This window comes from Salvelinus namaycush, chromosome 3 (assembly GCF_016432855.1).
Source record: "Salvelinus namaycush isolate Seneca chromosome 3, SaNama_1.0, whole genome shotgun sequence".
Taxonomy (NCBI): Eukaryota; Metazoa; Chordata; class Actinopteri; order Salmoniformes; family Salmonidae; genus Salvelinus; species Salvelinus namaycush.
Window position 1 is genome coordinate 47456153 of NC_052309.1, and position 26432 is coordinate 47482584.

Genomic DNA, 26432 nt, shown 5'->3' on the forward strand with positions numbered 1-26432 from the left:
CAGGCATATCACAAGACTACCTGCTCCATTTGACAAAGCGTAGCTAGCACAGTTCCAGTGATTGTCTGTGCTTCGGTCTGGCCCTGTTGACGTTTAACATTTTATCTCTAGATTTGCTTTAAAACATTCACAGTAAGTAACCACCATTTACATACGATTTAGTTGGATGTCTTGGTGAAATAATTTGTGTTTTAAATGTAGTATTCCTATATCTAAATTAAAATATAAGTTACTTGAATATGGTTGCTAAGACGAGGCCTTGCTGACGACGTCGTTAGCTAGTCGTTGTCAGCTAGCACAGCAGGCTAAGGTTAATGTAACTAACTAGTTAGCTTACTGTTACCTGAAATTATTCCTACTTTAAGTGTAGCGCTAGTATTGAATCTAACATCTTATTTCAGCCTATGCCCGTTTCAGATATCCTGTTTGTTTACAGTTGCCCAGGCTATATGTGTCGGTACTAACCAAGCAAGTTAATGCTAACTACTGTACCTAGTTCATGAAACAGACTGGAATCGAAGCTAGATAGCTATGTTGAGTTAGCGTGTGAAGCTAGCTAACGGTATCCAGCTAACGTTAAACAGTAAGATGCGTGAACTGGTAACGTAGCTAGGTAGAACTACTTAGTTAGTTAACTAACTTGCCTGTCTACCGAAACATGAACTTGGCTGGCAAGTGTTTGGGTAGCGAATAACTGGCGTTACTTGTCTGACTACAGTAACGTTATCTAACTAGGATTGGAAATGGCTTACTAACTAGCCACCTTAACGTTAGCCAACGTAGCTAAGGTAGCGTAACTGTTACCTTGTCAGTAAACCGAATACAGGGCTCGCCTGTCACCCTATATAAAACGTAGTTTATAAAATGTAGTTCATTACCCCGCTAACTAACGCGAAGCCTGAAACTGAAACGTTTTCCTGTTTTACAGATGCCCACAATTAAACTGCAAAGCTCAGATGGAGAGATCTTTGAGGTGGATGTGGAAATAGCTAAGCAGTCTGTTACAATAAAGACAATGCTGGAAGGTATGTAGCTATGTACTCTGTTGTGATCATGTGGTTGTAACATGAGTAGGGTGTTCAAATCAAAACGCATATTTTGACCAGTGGGTAAAACATGTTAATTATGTTGTTACTCCTCTAAGAAAACCAATGGTCCAAACCCCATGAAACTACCGTAATCCCATCAAAGGTTATTGTAGTTTTAACAGTGTATATGAAAATACCACATGTCATGTCTCAAATCGATATACATCTTACCTCTGATATATCTTACCTCTATATTGTTTTATGTCCTCTGGATTTGAGAAGTTAGATGAAGAGTTCAACGGTGACCCTGTCAGGTAGCCTTAATTCTCACACAGCATCCAGCCTAGCTGACACAATGCTGTTTTTCAGATTGACAACTTTTTTCTTCTACTCTGGCCTCCATTGATTTAGTCGTGCTAATTTTGACCATCCAACAAGGGTCAAAACTCCCAATAAGTTTTGAACGGAGGCTGAAAAGATTTGGCGGGGGTCCTCAGATCCTCAAAGTTCTATAGCTGCACCAATGAGAGCATCTTGACTGGCTACATCACCGCTTGGTATGGCAACTGCTTGTCATCTGACTGCAAGGCAATACAGAGGGTAGTGCGTATGGCCCAGTACATTACTGGGGCCGAGTTCCCTGCCATCCAGGACTTCTATACCAGGTGGTGTCAGAGGAAGGCTCTAAAAATATTCAGACTCCAGCCACCCAAGTCATAGACTCTTTTCTCTGCTAATGCACGGCAAGTGGTACCGTCTGGGACCAAAAGGCACCTGAACAGCTTCTACCCTCAAGCCTTAAAACTGCTGAACAGTTAATCAAATGGCCACCTGGACAGTGTACATTGACCTCCTTTATTATTTATTTATCTGAATTGTTTTGCACTGACTCTATGCACACTCACACATACTACACTGACACACACACACACACTACATACGCTCACAAACAAAACATACACAAGCATATTGACGCCACACACACTCTCTCACACACAGAACCACTTTCACACTTCACATACGCTGCTGCTACTCGGTTTCTTATGTATCCTGATTGCCTACCCACATGTACATACTGTATTACCTCAACTCCCTCGTACCCATGCACATAGACTTGGTACTGGTATTCCTTGTGTATAGCCTTGTTATTCTTTGTGTTACTATTTCCTTTTTCTTTGGTGCAAATATTTGTTTTTTAATTGTTTTGTTGGGAATGGGCTCGTAAGTAAGCATTTCACTGTGAAGTTTATGCCTGTTGTATTCGGTACATGTGACCAATAACATTTTATCTGATTGGATATAGACATGAGGTTTGGACCATTGGTTTTCATAGAGGATCATCTACAAAATTAACATATTATTTTACCCATTGGTCAAAAGATGCATTTTTCATTAGACACCCTATATTAATACGAAATTCGTATTTGAAGATTTCTCACAAACAAGCATATCTCTGTAAAATGTTAAAGGAGCACTGAGCGTATACCAAGCGTTTTATTTTCAAAACATTTTACATTTAATCCAACTTGTGTCATGCTAATTTAGCTTTTTGCGACCCGCGGAAAGAACTTTGCACACTACTACCACAACATGCAAAATCTTAACCTAGAGTTTTCACCAACAACGAATTCAGCAGGAGAAATGGCGCTCTCATTGATTTTGAACGAGGGCACGCAGAGAGCTCTATTTGAAATTTCCATAAAGCGACTTGTTTTCAAGCGGAAGCCTCTGGTCAAAGGTCACTGGGAGAAAGAGCGCCGTTCTGTCAACAGAGCTCTTATTGGCTGTATTAGGTTACAAAATCCGACTTTTTGGATTGAATGATATTTTAGGGAAAACCCCACTGAATGATTCAGAACATGTTTGTCTTGCTAATATGTATTTTTTTAACATAAGGAAGTGAAATTTCATCGCCAAAGTGCTTTTCCACCAACTCTGGGCAGAGTGGGTGGACACCCTACATGAGGTTAAATCTTTTATGTAGTCTACATAGCCACTAGTACGTATTAAACATCTACCCTGACCTACATGTGCAAATTACCTTGACTAACCTGTACCCCAGCACATTGACTCGGTACCATACCATGACTCGTATATACTCGTTATTGTTACGTCATTTTCTTTTACCTTGATTTATTTAGTAAATATTTTCTGAACTCTATTTCTTGAACAAGCATTGTTGGTTTAAGGGCTTGTAAGTAAGCATTTCGTGGGAAGGTCTACACCTGTTGTATTCGGCACATGTGACAAATACAATTTGATTCAAAGTGCAGCTATCAAAACTGTCTGTCAGTATCTGTGTGCACTTGTCTAATGGTTGTCTTTGACAGATTTGGGTATGGATGATGAAGGAGATGATGATCCAGTCCCCCTCCCGAATGTGAATGCAGCCATCCTCAAGAAGGCAAGTGGACTGACTCACTGTCTGACAGTTATCCCATATCTGGTGCAATGGACTGAGGGACAGGCAAACTGTTGGGAGTTGGACATTGATAACCTTAGGTAAAGTGCCTCCTCCCAACCAGAGCTGGGGCTATCTTGTCTCTATTTCCACTTATCAGTTTAGTTGCACATCAATTCTATCCATAGCGGCACAATTCAATTGAACCCAAACCCTTCTTAGCTTTTTCTCCTAGATGATTTTCCAGGAAGTGGAACATTTGGGCACAATTTAAACCAATGTAAGCCAAACGTGTAGGCAGAATGACTTTCTCAAACCTGTAACAGGGATCCGTACCTATGTGGGAGGAGCTGTGAGGGTCCATGCTCGATCATTACATTATTTAGCAGACGCTCTTATCCAGAGAGACTTACAGGAGCAGCCTTGCTCAAGGACAGATGGTTGGGATAGTTGGCCTTAGGGGTACAGTCTACAATGTGAAAGAACAAATGCAACTAGTCATCTGTGCCTGTCCGAATCTCTAGAAATCAAATGGTGTGATTGTCTGCTGAAGGTGTAGATGGTGTTAATTGGCATTATACTGTGGGATTAAAGATGATTTTTGTTATTCCATCTCCCAGTTGAATTGTTCCATGCTGTCTTGTGCATGTCTCCAACTGAGGGACAAGCTGATGTTGTTTCTGCTGCTTTGTTCAGCAACTGTATCCATGTGGCTAATGAATTACATTTTGTTTGGGGAAATGTTTGCATGGTCAGATAATTATACATTTTCTGCCTGACTTAATGTCGGGTTTTTTGTTGTTTCTTACATCTGTAGAATAGCATGTGTCTCTGCCAGAAGCATACAGCTCTAAACAGAAAACGTCATGTGTGCTCTGACCTCCGTCCTCAAGTTAGGCCTCTGAAACTGAACTCCGTGGGAGATGGATGCCCTGGCGTGTCTGATTGTTGATTCACGGACTGTGTGCCAGGAATAGTTGTTCCTTTTCATGTTGTTTCCTTTCTCACTTCCGTTTCCTCCCTCCAGGTGATCCAGTGGTGCACCCACCATAAAGACGACCCCCCTCCCCCCGAGGATGACGAGAACAAGGAGAAGAGGACGGACGACATTCCCGTCTGGGACCAGGAATTCCTCAAAGTGGACCAAGGGACCCTCTTCGAACTCATTCTGGTGTGTACCTACCACCCCCCCCTGCCACTCACTCACAGAAACAGTTTGACACCTGCACACATACAAAGTGGAAGTGTCTCAGGTCTTGAATTTAGGCAATGGCTTAGCTGAACATACCACACCAGTTAAGCTAGTAGGTGCTTAATAAAATGTAATAAAGTTATAACTGGAGGTAGTAGTAGTTCATTACTAAAGAGCCTTACACACAGTCAAAAAAGCAGAAAAGTTCCCGACAGTTTATCCAAAATCTTAAACTCTGGTGGTACAAAACGCCTCCACTATGTTACCACTGGATTATCCAATGAAACACCCCAGGAAAAGGGATCCATCCCCCTGTAATTCGATTGGTCACCGAGGGGAGGCACAGGTGGCAAATATTTGAACTTGTGCGTCAGAGAAATTCGCTGTGCATGTGCCGTCCCTCCCTGTGCTGCTGCCGCCGAGGTGGGAGGCAAATCTGCCACCGGCTTTGCATAGAAACACATGGAGACGGCTGCGTTTTCTCTTCCTGTGTGTAAGCGGCTCAGGAAGTATCAGCTATGTGCATATGAAGTTAAACAAGCAGCCTTGCATGGCTCTTGTGCAGTGATTTGCGCAATATGTTCTTGTAGCGCTCAGGGCTTCTAGGAACTGTAACACAAGTCTGTCATTTGAGGAGTAGGTTTTACCCAGCTCCTGAGACCTGTTTACTCGGCCTAAGCCCAGGGCTGCAGTAGTTCACTTGAAAGGCAGTATTTGCAGTTGTTTTCTTTTCATCTTCATCCTCCTATTATTTTCTTTTTTTAAATGTTTAGGCCGCAAACTATTTGGACATCAAAGGACTGCTAGATGTCACCTGCAAGACGGTGGCCAACATGATAAAAGGCAAGACCCCAGAGGAGATCAGGAAGACGTTCAATATCAAAAATGACTTCACAGAGGAGGAGGAAGCCCAGGTAATACGGCCTTCTGTGGTTTTCAGGATGTCCCACATGGCACCCTATACAGTCACAGTGCACTACCTTTTTTTGACGAGCCCTATAGGCCCTGGTCAAAAGTAATACTCTATAAAATGAATAAGGTGTTATTTAGGGCAGAACCGCAGTCCTGAATGCGGAGCTGCCTTGTGATAATATACATTTGAGCCATGTGACAGTGTGTGCTGCTTTTCCATTCCCACTCTCCCCAGGTACGCAAGGAGAACCAGTGGTGTGAAGAGAAATAAAGGAGGATCATGCCAACACTAATACACTGAAAGGATTGTTCCATTAACTGGTTGCACTGCGCTGTTCATACGTGTTAATATTATATTTAGTCTATTAGAGCGCCCCCCTATAGCATGACCATTTCTATTGCTTGTGCAAAAGAATTTAAAAAGCTATTTCATGTTTTTACAAATGTTACTTCACATATTCACATGAGATGCATAGTCTGGTCTTTACAATTTAACTCCTTTTTTGAATTGCTATAGTTGTCTTTTTTTACTGAATATCTTATTATTATTTTTCTTTTTGAGTCAACTGAATAAATTGCTTTTTTTTGACTGAAATGATAGCGCAGTGCAGAATTTTGTAAATGCAGCCTCTTCTGTGCTGTCTTCTTAAAGTCATGATAAGGAGACAAGCTGTCGTAGGAGATTTGAAGTGGGGCTAAACGTGTGCAAAATGTCCTGTGGATTGGAAGTGCTTGTCGAAGAAGTAAATGTGTGCGAGCTGTTTGTCACTCAACTTAGGGTATTTACCTAGCTTAGTACTATTGGAATATTTTCTCAGTTCTGCTCTGAAGATGACATTTAGGGTTAACACCCATTGAATTCCAGGAGTTAATAAATTACTTAAAATAATGTCTGTCTGTCTGCTGTTTGTGATTGTACATCTAATGGGAAATAGTGAGGAAACTGATCCAGATTTTCAAAATACTTTAATACATCAAACAAAAATGAGCACATCAAAGGCAGAAGTCTTTCAATGTGTAAAAAAAATAGAAAAGACAGACATCAGTACACCTTTTTTATGTGTGGTCATTCTGATACGAGCAGTCCCCAAATCTAAGATGTGTGTTAACATTAGAGCACCCTCTGATGGACTAGACATTGATTGAACAAACAGAAAAGCCTTGCTGTACACCACCTACAGTATCTCCAAAGTAAGCAGGGTTTGACACTTGCAAGCAGTAAATTAAAGCCATTGTTTTTCACATATATTTTTGGTACACTTAGGTGGAACATGAACACACTGAAAAGGATTGACACAGCTGTGATAACTTCAATGAAAGGAAAAGCTAACGCAAAACTTCTGCACAAAATGTGTTTTTCTCTCAGAAAATGGGTGTAAAATAAAAAATGATATTGCTTTTAGTGGAAAACTGAAATTAGAGACTAAAATAACAACGTTGGGAGAAAAAAAATGTTCATTTTTACATAACAAAACTTACATTTTATGTAGGGAATTCAACATAAAACTTTAGAACACAATGAAATATAGTACTCATTTGGTCTTTAGTTTACAGCAGGGTTCTTTAATCTTTTTCAGCTTGAGACCCAAATGAGAAATTAACAGTCCTCATGTTACTCAAATCGTCCTCCATTGAACCAAATTAAGAAGAAATAGTGTATGAAGGAAGATGTATTCTCATAACTCGCGACCCACCTCTAACATCCCAGGGCCCACTTTGGGTCCTGACCCATAGTTTTAGAAACCCTGGTTTACAGAATGTTCAGTCAGAGGCAGTTTAGGACTGCTGAATTTCATTTTTTATTATATAATGGAGGCTTTTTGACACCAGGAAACAAATTAATCTCCCAAACTGCATCCTTTTGAACAAACACCAATGATGTTTTAATACTCTGTGAGAGACCTACATCAAAATAATGTATCTAGCAAGAATTTGACTGACAAGCAGGAAGTGCCTAAAACAAATGAACATAACAGAGATGAGTCTCTCCGAGGGGAGACAAGAACATGTCTACACAGTGAAAAACACTGTCACTTCTACCTTGAAGCTTCAACCTTATACGACATCATTAATCAATATAAATACTATCTATTCTGGAAAAGGTTCCTTTGACACGTCTGAAAGTCTTATGAAAAGGAGGAGTACAGTACTCCTCTGTAAAAATCTTTGGAAATGGAATCAATTCGATTTTAGGCAGTGAGGAAGAGAAGCAGTTATCATCCCGGCAATATTAAAATGACATGAGCACTGAGTAAATCAGTCAGGAGTCAGTTAGTCATATTGATGTGAATGGCATCCTCTCCCAGACACAATGCTCTGTCATTGTTTTTGGATGTTTGTGGTGAAGGTCTTTCTCCAGCGTTTTGCTCCCCACTCCTTGTTTGGTCCTGATGACGTTGGGCTTTGTCTGTCTGTCTGGCGGTGTGTTGGGATGGTGCGAGGAAGTGTGAGAGGGGACAGGACAGGTGAGGCTGGCTAGTGAGACTTGGGCAGGGTACAGTCATGATGATGATGACTGAGATTGTCGTGCTGTTGGGATGATTCTATTAAAGCTTTGAGAGAAAGTTCTGTGGTCTTGGGTTTTGAGAGGATAAGGGGCGTGTGTTGTTTGCTGGGCTGGGGGTGCAGAGGGATGTGTGAGGGGGAAGCAGGCGAGGGCGAGCTGGGCAGGGAGGGGTGCTGAGGGGGGACGCCGTCGACGGGGGAGGGGGGCGAGTCTATAGCGCTTCCATCGGAAGAAGTGGGGCTGGCGCACCATCCTCCTTGAAGGTATCGAACGCACTTCTTTTTCCTCCTAGGAACAGTCAAGAGAGTTATCTGTGAATAAAGCGTGGATGCAAAGCGTCACCAAAATGAACTTTTTTACTGTTTTCAACATGATTGAATTGAGTTTGAAGACCCCAAAAGAGCAAATCCATTGAATACCATCAAATATGTTTTCATAGATCATCCACCACCATTTCCTTCAAATCATGAATGATTTTTGTGGTTGTTCTCGTGATCATTAGAAATGTTGTTTTCTAAGCTAAATTGAAAGTGAACAATAATCCCATGATTATTACCAGAACCCAACATGAGTCACTTAGTGCCTGCGCAAGAGAAGGTGCGAGGAAATATTTAGAGATGGGGAGGAAGAGAGAGCGATTCTAAATGTCAGAGTTCACTATCAAAAGCTGCACTGCCTGACCGCATGAATGGAGAAAGTTGAAGGCAGATGAGCATGAGAAATGGCATCAAAGTGCAGAGCGGCTGTGCATGTGCGAGATTGTGTGTGTCTGTGTGTGCGTTCATCTGCGGTGATCAGGATTCGCTCTAACCACATTCACCTCCCTTTGTTCTCTTGCAGCGCAACACACATACAACACGCACAGTGGTCAGGAGATTTCCATGATGTGACGGCATGGTGGGGAAGGCAGGGCAGGTACCTCTACACTGATGTGACTTTGAGTGTGCAGATGTGTAAAGGAATAAAGGAGAAGAGATTGAGTTGGTAAAAAAAAGGCACTGATGATGAGCATGACTGATCATCCATCCACTGTAAATAAATAAAAAATGTCTGCTTTGTCATTTCTACCAATAGCATAACCAAGAAATATCTGTTTTAAGCAGAGAACATCTACAGTTGAAGTTGGAAGTTTACATAAACCTTAGCCAAATACATTTTAAACTCAGTTTTTTTCACAATTCCTTGCATTTAATCGTAGTAAAAATTCCCTGTCTTAGGTCAGTTAGGATCACCACTTTATTTTAAGAATGTGAAATGTCAGAATAATAGTAGAGAGAATTACTTATTTCAGCTTTTATTTCTTTCATCACATTCCCAGTGGGTCAGAAGTTTACATACATTCAATTAGTTTTTGGTAGCATTGCCTTTAAATTGTTTAACTTGGGTCAAATGTTTAGGGTAGCCTTCCACAAGCTTCCCACAATAAGTTGGGTGAATTTTGTCCGATTCCTCCTGACAGAGCTGGTGTAACTCAGTCAGGTTTGTAGGCCTCCTTGTTCGCACACGCTTTTTCAGTTCTGCCCACAAATTTTCTATAGGATTGAGGTCAGGGCTTCGTGATGGCCACTCCAATACCTTGACTTTGTTGTCCTTAAGCCATTTTGCCACAACTTTGAGAGTATGCTTGGGGTCATTGTCCATTTGGAAGACCCATTTGCGACCAAGCTTTAACTTCCTGACTGATGTCTTGAGATGTTGCTTCAATATATCCACATAATTTTCCATCCTCATGATGCCATCTATTTTGTGAAGTGTACTAGTACCTCCTGCAGCAAAGCACCCCCACAACATGATGCTGCCACCACCATGCTTCACGGTTGGGATGGTGTTCTTCGGCTTGCAAGCGTCCCCCTTTTCCTCCAAACATAACGATGGTCATTATGGCCAAACAGTTCTATTTTTGTTTCATCAGACCAGAGGACATTTCTCCAAAAAGTACGATCTTTGTCCCCATGTGCAGTTGCAAACCGAAGTCTGGCATTTTTATGGTGGTTTTGGAGCAGTGGCTTCTTCGTTGCTGAGCGGCCTTTCAGGTTATGTCGATATAGGATTCGTTTTACTGTGGGTATAGATACTTTTGTACCTGTTTCCTCCAGCAACTTCACAAGGTCCTTTGCTGTTGTTCTGGGATTGATTTGCACTTTTCACACCAAAGTACGTTCGTCACTAGGAGACAGAATGCGTCTCCTTCCTGGGCGGTATGACGGCTGCGTGGTCCCATGGTGTTTATACTTGCGTACTATTGTTTGTACAGATGAACATGGTACCTTCAGGCATTTGGAAATTGCTCCCAAGGATGTATCAGACTTGTGGAGGTCTACAATGTTTTTTCTGAGGTCTTGGCTGATTTCTTTTGATTTTCCCATGATGTCAAGCAAAGAGGCACTGAGTTTGAAGGTAGGCCTTGAAATACATCCACAGGTACACCTCCAATTGACTCAAATTATGTCAATTAGCCTATCAGAAGCTTCTAAAGCCATGACATAATTTTCTGGAATTTTACAAGCTGTTTAAAGGCACAGTCAACTTAGTGTATGTAAACTTCTGACCCACTGGAATTGTGATACAGTGAATTATAAGTGAAATAATCTGTCTGTAAACAATTGTTGGAGAAATTACTTGCCAAACTATAGTTTGTTAACAAGAAATTTGTGGAGTGGTTGAAAAACGAGTTTTAACGACTCCAACCAAAGTGTATGTAAACTTCCAACTTCAACTGTATGTGTGAAACCCTTTCCTCCCCTCAGAACTACAGGACCTCTCTCCCACTTTCCTTTGATCATAATCACCCATCATCCCCACCTCTACACCCACAAATCCCTGAGGAGACACCCACCCCATCACCAGCCAGCAAAGCAGCTTTAGTTTCCAATACAGCCTCCTGGAACCCCAGTACGCTGGCGTTCTCTACCTGTAGGGGGCGACGTGGGTCACAGGGTTAGTGAGATGAGTGCATGCAGAGCACAGCAGTGGGCTGAGGCACGCTCACAGAGGAGGGAGAGAGGGGTAGCAGAGCGAGAGGGCGAGAGATACACACCTGCAGGGACCACACCAGTCCGTTTGTTGGTTGAGGCCGAAGCGAGCTCTGCATTTCTTAGGAGAGCCAGGGTCTGAGCACAAGGCAACATGCGCATGGGAAAGAAGTAAGGAAAGAGAGGAAGAGATGAAGAAAGAAAGAAAGAGAGAGAGAGAGAGAGAGAGAGAGAGAGAGAGAGAGAGAGAGAGAGAGAGCAGATCAGATCAGATTAGATAAAGAGGTCAGTGCAGACGTTGACGCATTGACAGAGATGGTAAATCAGAAAGCCATCAAACCAGACTGTTAGTGCCCAAGTCAACAACAACAACAACAACCCATAACTGCAGCCAGAACAGAGTAGAGGGAGCAGGAGCTCCATTCCCAACAGGCATTGAGGTCACTAGGGAAGAGAGGAACACTTCAAGTGGGAAGTCTGCCATGCGTTCAAACTCTGCTAGTTAGAGTAGCAGAGACCCAGTCCGAGTAGAGGATAGTCGACCAGTGAAGTTGTTTCAAACGCTAGAATAGGGCTTGACGTTTTGGTATGTTGTATTGAAGCGTGGTGGTTTGGCCTGAGAGGATGTTGAAGGTTGTTAATTGAACATTACCTGTGGTGGAGTCCTGCTGCTTCTCTCTTTTTCTTCTCTTCTTCTTGCCCTGTTGGAACACACCACCAGACGCACAGAGAGTCAGTAGGGGGGACGGGGTCCTATACACCACCGGGACAGTATCTGTCAGTGACATCTCGATGACAACCATGGGAGAACCACGTCGTGATATTCACCATGTTCATGAGACTTAAGTCAACTGTACCAGAGACGGCCCAATTCACAAGTCGTGGAATGGGGGTGAATGAGGGCACTTCATGATCACTCAGGCCACAAGTTACGATGACAGTAGAAGAGAAGGGAAAGAACTCGAATGATCTACAGTAATATTGCTGTAAACTCCATAGGCTATACAGTGGGGCCTTAATAGTATGGTTGGGGTTGTTCTCATGAAGAGAGTAATAAAGTCTCAAGTCTCATATTGGGGAGAGGATGTGGGAACAGCTCTTGGATGCCTAGACTCGTCTACCCTCACTGCTCCCTAAAGCATTGTGTGTGTGTGGTTACGGCTTGCGGAAGAAAACCCCACGACTGCGTAGGTGGACCTTCACTTCCTGTTTTGCTAACAGATCACATGACTACCCTGGTTTTCTGGCTTGTGTCTGGGAAGGGGTTAGACTGTAGCAGAGCTAGTGGTCCTTTGTTTCTCAGTTGGTAGAGCGTGACGCTTGTAACGTCAGGGTAGTGGGTTCGATTCCCTTGACCACCCATATGTAAAATGTATGCATGACTAAGTCGCTTTGGATAAAATCGTCTGCTAACAAACTATCTGTTGATAAGCAACTGTTTGCTAAGTTGAGGGTTGTTGTTAGTGGATAGTTAGTTGACATTTTGATGACAGTTATTGAACATCTTATGTTCATTAATTAATATTAATATAATGTATATAATAATAATATTATAACTAAATTAATTATTAAGTTGCTGCGTTCCGTGGTTGCCATGGCACCGTGAGGTAGCCTAGGCAGAGAGCTCATATTTTATTGTTTTTAAGTGTTTTTCATTGCATATTTGAATCAAACTTTTTTTTTTTTTTGATAACTTGTTGATAGATGGGGCGGCAGGTAGCCTAGTGGTTAGAGCATTGGACTAGTAACCGAAAGGTTGCAAGATTGAATCCCCGAGCTGACAAGGTGAAAATCTGTCGTTCTGCCCCTGAACAAGGCAGTTAACCCACTGTTCATAGGCCGTCATTGAAAATAAGAATTTGTTCTTAACTGACTTGCCTAGTTAAATAATGGTAAAATAAAAAATTGATTAAGTGAAATATCTGGTGCTGACCCACGGAATTGCAGGACTGATTATGGCAAGCCAGTTTATATTTGGCTTGGCTAGCTAGCTAAAATTATTTTTGACCCCCTGCCCCAGTTCCTAGAAGCTTGTTTTGTTGAGGGCTTTTCTGAACCACTGCTGAGGTGAGGTGGTCTTACTGGCGTTTTACAGTGCCGAAGCATCACCCACGTGCGTGGTACATTTCAGTAGTGGACGATCCATCATACACTCTTAGAAAAAAAGGTGCTATCTAGAACCCAAATCGGTTCTTCCGCTGTCCCCATAGGAGAACCCTTTGAAGGAACCCTTGTTGGTTCCATGTAGAACCCCTTTGGTTCCAAATAGTAGCGTTTTGGGTTCCATGTAGAACCCTTTTCACAGAGGGTTCTACATTGAACCCAAAATGGTTCTATTTGGAATCAAAAAGGGTTTTCCTATGGGGACAGCCAAAGAACCCTTTTGAAACCCTTTTTTCTAAGAGTGTACCTACGGAGGAGGAAGAGCTGTGACTGTTGAATATGACGAGGGGGCTGATGAAGAGCTCTGTGGCCTGTCTGTCTGATGTCTCTATCTCCCTGCCTGGCTGTACCATCTATGCTCCCTCCTCTCAAGATAATACATTTCTGAACTGCCTTTCATCTAAAGTTGTGGAAGAGCTTCGCCCAAGAACTGCCAAATCCCTATATTTGTTTTGTTAAATTGTTTTTTTGATTATTTTGTTTTTAAAGCGACTTTAAGATTTGACTTGTAATTAAAAGCTCTATATAAAATAAATGGATGATTATTATTATTATTATTATTGTTGGTAATATCTACTGAACATCTACCAACCATCTGCTTGGGACTTTCCAAATAAAGTGTTATCTATACGGTCACAATAAAGCATTGGTATTCAAACTTTTTCAGCGGCGAGCCCATTTTTTCAGCCAGAATATCCGGGGACCCCATTTTTCCCCCAAGAATTTCTCACGACCCCACCTCACCCCAAATGTAATGGCACAACCTTAAAACCGGTCAATTCATTGCATTTCCATTTCTTATCAAGGGGTCGCGACCTCGACTTTGAATACCACTGCTATAATGTGTTACCATTTTATTATATTCTATTATTATAGAGTTTCCATTAGTTCTAATGTGTTTTGGGACAATATTGTCTCTGGCTATATTTTCCCATCTTTGAAATATGAAGAAACATGCATGGAAACATACATTCAAGTGTTAAATAGTGACATTTATCTTCACATAAAAACATTATCCACAGTACGTTGCATCATATTCATCTGATTTGATACGAAATCAGATGCAGCAGTAAAAGCTTCATGCACATTTCACCTCATTGAGAATGCCACCACGACCAGCTCGTAACCCTCTTTACCCTAACCAGCTAACGAACTATCCACAGCCAAGAGACAGAGAGAAATGAGAGAGCCAAGCCCCTATGGTGTGTTATGATACAAAACCCCAAACTTTAACAAGCCAAGGAAAGGAAAATAGGCCGTGTAAAAGATCTCCAGGAAAGCAAGAAAGTGAGCCCTGTGAGACTCATCCTGTCTGTTTTCACATGGGGTGAGCGAACATTGGCAATTATGTAGTCCAGGAAAACCATCTCCCATAGAAACACATCCAGATACATAGCATAACTTACATAACATAAGCCACCTCCACCCCTCTGTGCCTGCCCTAAGGGAGGGTATAGCCTAATAATGGTCCCCCAAAGCCCAGAAAGCCTCTCCAGCCCAGCTCCCAGCTGTCCTCTCCCTCTCTACAGTCCGAACCCCACCGCCCCACCGCCTGAGGAGGAGAGCAAGCCAAAGCCACCCTGCTGTTAGTAGAGCGGGTAAGTGGGGTAAAATGTGTGCCCTACCCAATCAGCTTTATTCTTTTCCCCCGCGCCCTCTCTAAGGCCCGCCTCCTGGAAGAATTCAACAGCAACTTCACAATTGAGCACAGCACAGAAGGGTAGTTAAGCAGCATTAAGCTAACACACATAACATAGAGACGTTCTTAGAGACATGTCTCTCTAATACACATCATATTCATCTGCACAGTATTTGAAGCAAGGGATTCGCTACACTACTTCTTAACTCAGTCTACAAGTCCGCTACTAATTACAGATTTCACAGACAGTGCACTTATACTAAGGTCCAGTTACAACAGTACAAAGGTGCCCTCCATGTATATAACTACCAGTGGTTTAAAAACCTATTATAGTAATACAGAGATGAGAGGGGAGCGGGAGGTTTGCAGCTGACTGTGTAATGCTATGTGTAATAAAAGCGGAGCTCGTCATGCGTCCCTAACAGCAAAGCACTCAACAGCCAATTAAATCACCTCACTGAACAGCGCTGAACAGCCATGTCTGACCAACTAATGTCCAGTACGCTCTATCTCATTCTCAAAACCCACTCTAAAGGAATGGCATGCCAAGAGATTATAACACTGGTCATAGAGGTTATAACGCTGGTCATAATAACACTATGGTCGTAAACTAGTCTCTCTAACAATGTCTGCACTGATACGTGACCAACTCTGGAAATGTGCCAAATAAATATGATTAGATACAATAGGTTGATATTTCTATGTGTAGCCACTAGCCTCATTGATTGACAGGTGGCAGGGTGGGGTGATCATGCTGCGTGTGTGTAACCAGGAAAAGGCGGGCCTTACGTAGTTGTCTCTGGCGGACCAGCTGGGGTAGAGCTGCATGTGTAGCTGCCGCTCCTTCCTGGCCAGCTCATAGTATTTGGCCTGTTCCTCCCGGGTCAGAGCGTGCCACTGCAGGGAAGAGACACACACACACACACACACACACACACACACACACACACACACACACACACACACACACACAAGACAAAGATGCCATTTAGGTTTTGTTCATTAGCCTAGAACAGGGGTGTAAAACTAATTTTCCCCGCGGGCCGCATTCAGTCTTCATTGAGGTCCGGACAGCCGCACTTAAAATTGATATTTTCTCGCCATCAACATTAGCAAAAAATAGTCCTCTAAGTTGGACAGAGTGAAGAGACTAGAAATTTAGGTCCATTACCATTTCTACACAGTTTGATTTGGTTTTAGTTCGTTCAATGTCGTTTTATTTGGATCTGGCACCTGGCCTTGAGTTTGTGACACATGGCCTAGACAATGACATGCACAATGACAACTGTTGAGGCTAGGAGGGCTGAGGGAATGCGTTTATCTTATTACAATGCACTGGGTTCTTGGGGATCTTCAACGCTGCAGAAATGTGTTGGTACCCTTCCACAGATCTGTGCTTCGACACAATCCTGTCTCGGAGCTCTACGGTCAATTCCTTCGACCTCATGGCTTGGTTTTTGCTCTGACATGCACTGTCAACTGTGGGACCTTATATAGACAGGTGTGTGCCTTTCCAAATCATGTCCAATCAATTGAATTTACCACAGCCGGACTCCAATCAAGTTGTAGAAACATCTCAAGGATGATCAATGGGAACAGGATGCACCTGAGCTTAATGTTGAGTCTCATAGCAAAGGGTCTGCATACTTATGAAAATGTGATATTTCAGTTTTTTTATACATTTGCAAAGATTTCTAAAAACCTGTTTTTGCTTTGGCATTATGGGGTATTGATGAGGATTTTTATTTATTTAATCCATTTTAGAATAAGGCTGTAACGTAACAAAATGTGGAAAAAGTGAAGGGGTCTGAATACTTTCCGAATGCACCGTATATTGTTTTATAAACTGGGTGGGTCAAGCCCTGAATGCTGATTGGCTGACAGTCGTGGTATATCGGACCGTTTACCACGGGTATGACAAAACATTTATTTTTACTGCTCTAATTAGGGAAAGGGGGATACAGTGGCTTGCGAAAGTATTCACCCCCTTGGCATTTTTCATATTTTGTTGCAGTACAACCTGGAATTAAAATTGATTTTTTGGGGGGTTTGTATAATTTCATATACACAACATGCCTACCCCTTTGAAGATGGAAAATATTTTTTTTATTGTGAAACAAACCAAAAAATAAGACAAAAAACAGAAAACTTAACTATTCACCCCCCCAAAGTCAATACTTTATAGAGCCACATTTTGCAGTAATTACAGCTGCAAGTCTCTTGGGGTATGTCTCTATAAGCTTGGCACATATAGGCACATTCTTCAAGGCAAAACTGCTCCAGCTCCTTCAAGTTGGATGGGTTCCGCTGGTGTACAGCAATCTTTAAGTCATACCACAGATTCTCAATTGGATTGAGGTCTGGGCTTTGACTTGGCCATTCCAAGACATTTAAATGTTTCTCCTTAAACCACTCAAGTGTTGCTTTAGCAGTATGCTTAGGGTCATTGTCCTGCTGGAAGGTGAATCTCCGTCCCAGTCTCAAATCTCTGGAAGACTGAAACAGGTTTCCCTCAATAATTTCCTTGTATTTAGCACCATCCATCATTCCTTCAATTTTGACCAGTTTCCCAGTCCCTGCCGATGAAAAACATCCACACAGCATGTTTGGTATTCTCGGGGTGATGGGAGGTGTTGGGTTTGCACCAGATATAGCGTTTTCCTTGATGGCCAAAAAGCTAAATTTTTGTCTCATCTAACCAGAGTACCTTCTTCCATATGTTTGGGGAGTCTCCCACATGCCTTTTGGCGAACACCAAACGTGTTTGCTTATTTTTTTTCTTTTTCTGGACACTCTTCCATAAAGCCCAGCTCTGTGGAGTGTACGGCTTAAAGTGGTCCTATGGACAGATACTCCCACAACTTTGTACCTGACCTGTTTGGAGAGCTCCTTGGTTTTCTTGGTGCCGCTTGCTTGGTGGTGTTGCAGACTCTGGAGCCTTTCAGAACATGTGTATATATACTGAGATCATGTGACAGATCATGTGACACTTAGATTGCACACAGGTGGACTTTATTTAACTAATTATGTGACTTCTGAAGGTAATTGGTTGCACCAGATCTTATTTAGGGGCTTCATAGCAAAGGTGGTGAATACATATGCACGCACCACTTTTCCGTTTTTAATTTATTGAATTTTTTTGAAACAAGTAATTTTTTTCATTTCACTTCACCAATTTGGACTATTTTGTCCATTACATGAAATCCAAATCCATTTAAATTACAGGTTGTAATGCAACAAAATCGGAAAAATGCCAAGGGGGTGAATACTTTTGCAAGGCACTGTGCCTAGTCAGTTGTACAATTGAATGCCTTCAACTAAAATGTGTTTTCCGCATTTAACCCAACCCCTCTGAATCAGAGAGGTGCAGGGGGCTGCCTTAATCAACATCCATGTCTTCAGAGCCCGGGGAGTAGTGGGTTAACTGCCTTGCTCAGGGGCAGAACGACAGATTTTTACCTTGTCAGCTTGGGGATTCAATCCAGCTGGCCCAACAGGTTACTTTGGTTACTGGCCCAACACTCTAACCACTAGGCTACCTGCTTACATTGGTAACCAGTTTATAATAGCAATAAGTCAACTCATGGGTTTGTGATATATAGCCAATATACCACGGCTAAGGGCTGTGTAATACTCTGTGTTGCGTCGAGCTTAAGAACAGCCCTTAGCCTTGGCATATTGGCCATATACCACACCTCCTCGGGCCTTATTGCTTAATTATACCATGGCATTGCTGAATAACTTGAAGTACATTCTAGAGCGTGCATTTTTTTCCTTATAACACACGGTATGTTTGCATGGTAGAATTCAATGGCTATAGTTAATTTTTCCATGTTTTGTTTGAGCTGCTTTTGAAAGAAAAAGTAGAATTGAAAACAGTATTGGTATTGTTGAATTAGATTTTCATAATAGCAAGCTAGGACTGATGGTTTGGTTACCAGTCTGTTTGTTTGGTTACCACGGCAACTACTGTAGCTATCTAGTAAACTTGCTAGCTACTTCAGTGGACGTTGAACACATTTCCAACAGCAAATTAAACAATTTCTAGTGGTAAATGTGTTAAATTATAGCCATGGTATAAAAGGGATAATCAACTTGGGGCTCCATGCGTTCTCTGGAAAATAATGCAACTCTGTGCAAGGTCAGTTCCACTCCGCTAGCGCGTCGTGGAACACACCTTCAATGTCTTTCATTATTCTCCTTAGAACTCTAATTAAGTGATAATGCCCGATAAGCCGATGTTTGGAGGATATATTGGCAAACTGTGCCAAGATATACTCCAAACACTGGCTTCGAGGGCATTATCACTTTTATACAACGGGTTACCAATACTATTTAATCATTTCACAAGATATAGTGACATTGGATAGATGAAGGGCCACTGTGAAAAGTTCTGAGACAGACAACATCATGTAAGACAAAGGAGCTGATCGTGGACTACAGGAAAAGGCGGGCCGAACAGGCCCCCATTAACATCAACGGGGCTGTAGTGGAGCGGGTCGAGAGTTTCAAGTTCCTCGGTGTCCACATCACCAACAATCTATCATGGTCTTAACATACCAAGACAGTCGTGAAGAGGGCACGACAAAACCTTTTCCCCCTCAGGAGACTGAAAAGATTTGGTATGGGTCCCCAGATCCTCAAAAAGTTATACAGCTGCACCATCGAGAGCATCCTGACCGGTTGCATCACCGCCTGGTATGGCAACTGCTCGGCATCTGACCGTAAGGTGCTACAGAGGGTAGTGCGTACGGCCCAGTACATAACTGGGGCCAAGCTTCCTGCAATCCAGGACCTATATAATAGGCGGTGTCAGAGAAAAGACCATAAAATTGTCAGAGACTCCAGTCACCCAAGTCATAGACTATTTACTCTGCTACCGCACGGCAAGCGGTACCGGACCACCAAGTCTAGGTCCAAAAGGGTCCTTAACAGCTTCTACCCCCAAGCCATAAGACTGCTGAACAATTAATCAAATGGCCACCGTACTATTACATTGACCCCCCCCCCTATAGTTTATTTGGTAAATATTTTCTTAACTCTTCTTGAACTGCACTGTTGTTAAGGGCTTGTAAGTAAGCAAGTAAGGTCTACACTTGTTGTAATCAGCACATGTGACAAATAAAGTTTGATTTGATTTGATGATATTCATCCCATTGAGATATTTCTGCATCTTGGTCAATGGTATCATATGCAGCAGTCAGTCGTGCAGGGTAGTAATTCACATTACTGAGATATTCCTCTCAAGTCCATCTCTCATGTGTGAAATCAACAGCAGGGGTTGAGACGAGGTATTTGGGAATGAGTCTCTTTGCTGCATGAGTATTCATGGATGTATGTGTGTGTTTTAGTGTGTGTGTGTGTGTGTGTGCGTGCTCGCTGCTCACCCTTCTGCCAAGTATCTGGTTGATGGCAGCGCTCTCCTTCAGCGTGCACTCAGCGATCACCTTGGCCCTCATCTCCTTCATGTACAGCATGAAAGCATTCAGAGGCTTCTTGATCACTGGCTTCTTAGGCTCCTTCTCCCGCTTGGGCTCCTGGTGTGGCTTACTGAGGGGGGGGGGGGGAGCAGAGCAAAACTAACAAGATCAACAGGGACACCCGTGGTGAATACGTACACAAGAACATCAAAACAGTAAGGCGTTATTCATCCATCTAAGCTTTTGATACACTTTCAATGCATCAATGGGATACTATAATATTGTATGCCATGTAGCTAGCACACACAGATCACACATCTCCTTTGACAGACACGTGTGTCATTGTAGAGACAGGGGTTCACCATGGGGGTACTTACGCGTACATGTTCCTGTCGTAATGGTCATGATGGTCCTGTTTGCCTGAAGGTGGCACGATGGCTGGATGGGGGATCCCCGTTGAGTGCATGCCTGGCCCTAGCATCAGAGAGTGAGAGAACCTAGAAGGGGAGAGACAGAGGGAGGGAGGGCGAGAGAGAGAGAGAGACAAAGAGAGACAGAGACCAAAGGATCAGACAATATGTTTTGTCTTTATATATGGCAACGTGAACATGAAGCGCTGAAGCACGTTGGTTGGCCCTGAAAGAATGGGCTTCCTGGCAGTCCTCTCAGAGCGTTAAGACTGTGAGAAGTCTCTTCCAACGCCAGCAGATGGAGCTGTGGTCACACTCAGACAAAAGCTAGGCTGCGCTGTAGATACAGTAGATAACATGAATGCACTTGCTCTACTTTTCATTAGTGTTTCGTTAAAGGCTTCTTTTCAGTGTGTTATTTTCTGAGATTCATATTGTTGATGACATCTATTTATTCATTATTGGATTGGGAATGAAAAGTGCCATTTACTGAAACTTTACTGAATGTTTTAGTTGCAATGTTGGAAATGTGTGTTTTTGATTTCCTGAAATTCATATTTGATATACCTGGTCATTAAATGTATTTTCTGATTTATACAATTCCAAAGACATCATTCTTCTAGTGTAAAATAAACATTTCAAATCCTACAGTTTCACCCTGAACTGATGGGAATGAGAGAACGCGGTGTGACATAGATGTTTGGTGACATTTAAATGTGAACCACGTCTCCAGTTGGATTTATTTCTGAAGCTAACTGAGCTAGCATGTTTGGCTCGCCAGTTACAGTAACAGAGGAGCGATCTCATGACTGAGCCTTTGCCTAAAATAACAACAGTCAACAGCAGACAGTTTGCAGTGGCGCATAGCGTCTCTCTTTGTCACAGCAACAGGAGACACACTGCTGCACTCACACTTCCGTCCAGGAGAACAGACGGGTTTGTCTCTTCATGTGTGTCCCCACACAGTTGCAGGGTAGTTTATAGCAGTTGGCACACAGAAAGACAGGACACACATTGCGGAGGCACCTGTACAAGGCAATAGCGAAGGGCACATGGTAGGTGGGAGGAGTAGAAGCATTGGTCTGGAAGGGGTATGTACTTTGCGATTCCCTCCCCAGACTGAAGCGACTCAGCTCATACTGTACCTGGGGTAGGAAGAGCTGTTGGGGAGACTGGAGGAGTAGGGCTGTCTGAATCCACATGAGGACAGGGGATAGACAGGCTGACTTTGCCTGTGGTTGGGAGGACAAATAGGGATGCAACAGGGTTCAACTAGGCTGCTGACCAAATCCTCACTGCCTAACTTCTGACAATATGTTTAGACCAGTGGAGGCTGCTGAGGGGAGGACGGCTCATAATAATGGCTGGAACGGAGCAAATGGAATGGCATGGAACACATAGAAACCATCTGTTTGATACCATTCCAGGGACCTCCATCATATGTTAGCAAAACATGATGTCGAAGTCAAGAAAGCTTACCAGCAGCCAGTGGCACTTGCCACACTGGTAGCCTATTCGCGGGTGCTTTTTCTAAGCCTATGTCAGATAATCCAGTGAGTGTAATTGGTTCCAATAAATGTAATTTGCTCAATATTAGGAGTTTAGAAATGAAGTCGACATCATTAGAAATAATATATTTTCCTATGTTCTACTGTAGGTATGTAATTCAAAATGAGTTGATTCTGTTATTGCTAGCGATATTCATAAAAACATTGGTGGGGGAAAAACAACACTTAAAAACAAAATATACAAATATTTTTGCGGACCCTGGTTGAATAGCCCTGCTATAGGTATATACGGGCAGTCTGAGTTCTCAGTCTGTGTACTAGCTAGCTAATGAGGGGCTTGATCATGAATGGTTATGGAGTTAAGTCCATCCTAATGTACCAGTATTGTTTCCGTCCCTCTCCTCGCCCCAACCAGGGCTTGAGCCAAGGACCCTCTGAACACATTTCCAACTGCCACCCAAGAAACCTCATTATCTATTGCTCCACAAAAGCTGTGTCCCTTGCAGAGCAAGGGAAACAACTACTTCTAGTTCTCAGAGCGGGTGACGTCACCAACTGAAAGACCAAAGACGAGGAGCGAAGTCGGGGAGGTGCATCGCTGCGACAGCCGAAAGTCGGACACTGGTGTGGTTTCCCAACAGCAAGGCTGAGTGCAACATGGCAGTGTTGCTATTGTTTATAAAAGTTGTTCTTTATAATGTCGATATAGGAATGTCTCCAACCCCACACACTCACAAACTGAAAATATATGCGTGTACGTTGTACAATCAACTGGTGAGAGAGAGCCTGAAATGTCACATTCATTTGTACATATCCACTGTATACATGTATTGCGGCAAAGTTGGTTCCTGTTCCAGTGACATCTTTGGTCACGTTCGCGTGGGTCAAACAAAAACACCATAATGGTTGGTTGACAATACAGCCTCTCACAGTGCAGGCGATGGCTGCAGGATGAAGTTGGTGAAGAGCAACTGCAGAAACCTGCAGGCGACTGCTGTCAAAACTTCATGACCTTTGATCACGTGATTTTTGTAAAGTTCATGGAGTCAACATGTAGGCGCAAGTCGAAAATGTTTATCCCCATAATGCAGCACACTTTGGTCACCGACTTGACACATGTGATCTGCTCGAACGCGCCCATAATGTTGAATCTTCCAACAAAAGCTAACTAGCAAGCTACTGTAGCTAGTAGTGCTAATGCTTACATCATTATGAGTATTCACGAGTCATTGCAGTAGCCTCCTGAGTCAGCTGCTGTGCTCAGCTGACCCAACGATTGCGGAGAAACATTCTGATCTACGGACTGATTTCTGATAACAGTCGGTTCCTCTTAATTGTGGGGCTGCATGTCTACAACTTTAGGGTAATTGAAACAGGCTAAGTAAGTTTTTTATGTCAGTGACGGAAAAGCTAGCTAACTAGCTAGCTAACTATGTCAGGAGCCTAAGTTAACAGTTAGCTACACAGCTGATGAAGTGCCTGGCGACTAACGTCCTGAATTTGTGCAGGAGATAGCCACTGGTATGTTTCTATTTTCTCACAATTGCAAACTATTAAATCACTGTCACAACATTTGTAATAATTTAGCTATCTAGTTGTTCTTCCTATTTCATGGAGAGTCACACGAGAGCGCAGCGATATAAAAAATGTGGAACTATGTTTTCAAATTTGAATATGAGTTCCACGTCCTACAAGAGAGAGAGATCGGTTGAGGGACGAGCTTCGTTTCCTTATTCAAACGGTTATTACAGTGACATTTGGCTTGCCAATTACCGTCATCCAATATTCCATGACCCTATATAGAGTATCTCTGGCTCTTAGGAGCCATGAACAGGGCGACCATGTCTATTGTGTATTGTGTATAGTGTACTCAAGGTTTAAAAAGGCTTCTAATTTTTGTAATGTCCAATATTACATTTCAGACTTGATTTGCCCTAACAAAAAATGTATCAACCCCTACAAAAATGTCCATTAATTATAATCCACAAAATAATTCAAATTTCCTGTTTCTGCAAGATTATTTTCCTACTGTGAGAAACTGGTCAAATTAAGATTCTACACCTGTATAGCATGACTGTGTGAAGGGTGGTGGATGGATGTATGGGGGGGCAGGAATCTTTGATATGCAGCAGCACCCCCTTTCCCAGCCCTCCTCAGCCCCAGGAGGTCCCTGAGATCAAGGAAGGCAGAGGAGGCTCAGTGTCAGGGAGGCTCCCAGGTCCAGAGGGTTCTCTCAGGGAGGGATTCACTTGCTAATCCCAGCCAACAGGCCCATTAGGAGCAACATCCACATCCAAGATCCAACTGACACCTCTCCTCTCCACAGCCCTGTCTGTCCTCTGCTGGGGAGAGAACATTTCCTGTTTGTGTTGAGGCACGGATGGGGTTTTCCTGTGTATTTGCATACCGATAGATTTGTGATTTGTCCCTCTCATGTCCCTTTAAGAGTACCAACTATTCAAACTCTATAGAGAAATTTCGATCCATTTTTTTACTTAGACCTGTATCTGAACTTCTTTGAAACAAATTAACTGTGAAACGTACTGCAATCTGCTAGGCTGTGCCTACAGTGAGCTGCCTAGCTTCATGTGGAAAGAAGACAATACACATCCTCCCAGGCCCCAGTCACGTGCCATACGGTGGCTGGAGTGAGTCATATCCAGTTCTTTGTCATCTCCTTTCCTTGCTCTCTCTTTCCCCACACAAAGAGGGACACAAGAAAACCAAACAAATGCATAATCTGCACTAAGAAGATTACGAGTTTGTAAACAAGATGATTTGTTGACAATACCACAGAAACTCCACAGTGGCCATTGACTGTTTGAAATAAAAGTCAGTGAGAGAGAGCCCAGAGAAATAGCAGACCTCTGCCTCGTGCGGACGGAGCCTGCCTAGGGAGTGCCAAAGTCCTCCACCAGCTTTAAAGAAACACAGCATGGATGTGAATGGAAGTAGTATTAGCTGTCATTCTATTATGGTGAACCAAATCCCCATCACATTTAAGATAAGCCCACAATTGTTCAGGGGGATTCGCTCAAAGTTATTCTGCCAGTTACAGATTTTTAATACATGGATTTGTAAAGTTGAGCTCAAGTCAATGGATGGATTGTTAGCCACAGCGTGTCTGAGATTATGGGTGTTAAAACATGTTCTGATTTGGCATCGTATCCACTTTCTGTGATAGTGCCTTAGAGGCCGGGAAGACAAGGGAAGACAGTAGTTTCATTTTGAGAGTGGAACACCAGGCTAGATATGATCAATGAATCAGGGCGTTCGTATCTTAGGAAGTGAACTATTCAATCACCAATTTTGTCACGATAACCAGCTTTATAGGAGCTACTAACTGTGTGGGATGAAGTGGTTTGTATTTGTATTTATTATGAATCCCCATTAGCTGCTGCGAAGGCATATCTACAGTACAAAAGCCATGTGTACGTGTGTGTATAGTGCGTATGTTATTGTGTGTGTGTGTATGCACGTGTCTGTGCCTATGTTTGTGTTGCTACACAGTCCCTGCTGTTCCATAAGGTGTATTTTTAATCTGTTTAAAAAAAAAATCTGATTCTACTGCTTGCATTAGTTACTTGATGTGGAATAGAGTTCCATGTAGTCATGGCTCTATGTAGTACTGTGCGCTTCCCATAGTCTGTTCTGGACTTGTGAAGAGACCTCTGGCGGCATGTCTTGTGGGGTATGCATTGGTGTCTGAGCTGTGTGCCAGTAGTTCAAACAGACAGCTCGGTGCATTCAATATGTCAATACCTCTCATAAATACAAGAAGTGATGAAGTCAATCTCTCCTCCACTTTGAGCCAGGAGAGATTGACATGTATATTATTAATGTTAGCTCTCTGTGTACATCCAAGGGCCAGACGTGCTGCCCTGTTCTGAGCCAATTTCAATTTTCCTAAGTCCTTTTTTTGTGGCACCTGACCACACGACTGAACAGTAGTCCAGGTGCGACAAAACTAGAGCCTGTAGGACCTGCCTTGTTGATAGTGCTGTAAGAAGGCATAGTAGTGCGTTATTATGGACAGACTTCTCCCCATCTTAGCTACTGTTGTATCAATATGTTCTGACCATGACAGTTTACAATCCAGGGTTACTCCAAGCATTTTAGTCACCTAGTTGAGGTTTAGGGTTTAGTGAATGATTTGTCCCAAATACAATGCTTTTAGTTTTAGAAATATTTAGGACTAACTTATTCCTTGCCATCCACTCTGAAACTTTGTTATGTGTTGCAATCATTTCAGTCGCTATAGTAGCTGACGTGTATAGTGTT

General features: G+C 42.7%; 2 protein-coding genes across 2 annotated transcripts in view; one reads left to right on the forward strand and one right to left on the reverse strand.

Moving 5' to 3' along the window:
- Positions 1 to 6422, forward strand: LOC120031983 (S-phase kinase-associated protein 1). Its single transcript, XM_038977880.1, has 6 exons — positions 1 to 132; positions 929 to 1025; positions 3359 to 3432; positions 4457 to 4600; positions 5395 to 5535; positions 5769 to 6422. Exons 2-6 carry the CDS (start codon positions 929 to 931, stop codon positions 5802 to 5804), a joined length of 492 nt encoding a protein of 163 aa, XP_038833808.1. The 5' UTR covers positions 1 to 132; the 3' UTR covers positions 5805 to 6422.
- A 1905-nt stretch (positions 6423 to 8327) lies between these two features.
- tcf7 (transcription factor 7) overlaps positions 8328 to 26432 on the reverse strand; it is a 65334-nt gene continuing 47229 nt past the window's right edge. The window contains exons 6-11 of the mRNA XM_038989017.1: positions 21789 to 21875; positions 20611 to 20730; positions 20201 to 20363; positions 15603 to 15710; positions 11664 to 11712; positions 8328 to 8350 (exon numbers count right to left, since the gene is read on the reverse strand). Coding sequence (XP_038844945.1) covers positions 8328 to 8350; positions 11664 to 11712; positions 15603 to 15710; positions 20201 to 20363; positions 20611 to 20730; positions 21789 to 21875 — 550 coding nt within the window. The remainder of the gene's footprint in view (positions 8351 to 11663; positions 11713 to 15602; positions 15711 to 20200; positions 20364 to 20610; positions 20731 to 21788; positions 21876 to 26432) is intronic.

What these genes read in the sequence shown, in the direction of transcription:
- LOC120031983 (XM_038977880.1), top strand. Translation starts at nt 929, where the DNA reads ATGCCCACAATTAAACTGCAAAGCTCAGATGGAGAGATCTTTGAGGTG. An exon ending in AATAAAGACAATGCTGGAAG is followed by an intron (nt 1,026 to 3,358) that starts GTATGTAGCTAT and finishes TGTCTTTGACAG; the next exon opens with ATTTGGGTATGGATGATGAA. An exon ending in CCCTCTTCGAACTCATTCTG is followed by an intron (nt 4,601 to 5,394) that starts GTGTGTACCTAC and finishes TTAAATGTTTAG; the next exon opens with GCCGCAAACTATTTGGACAT.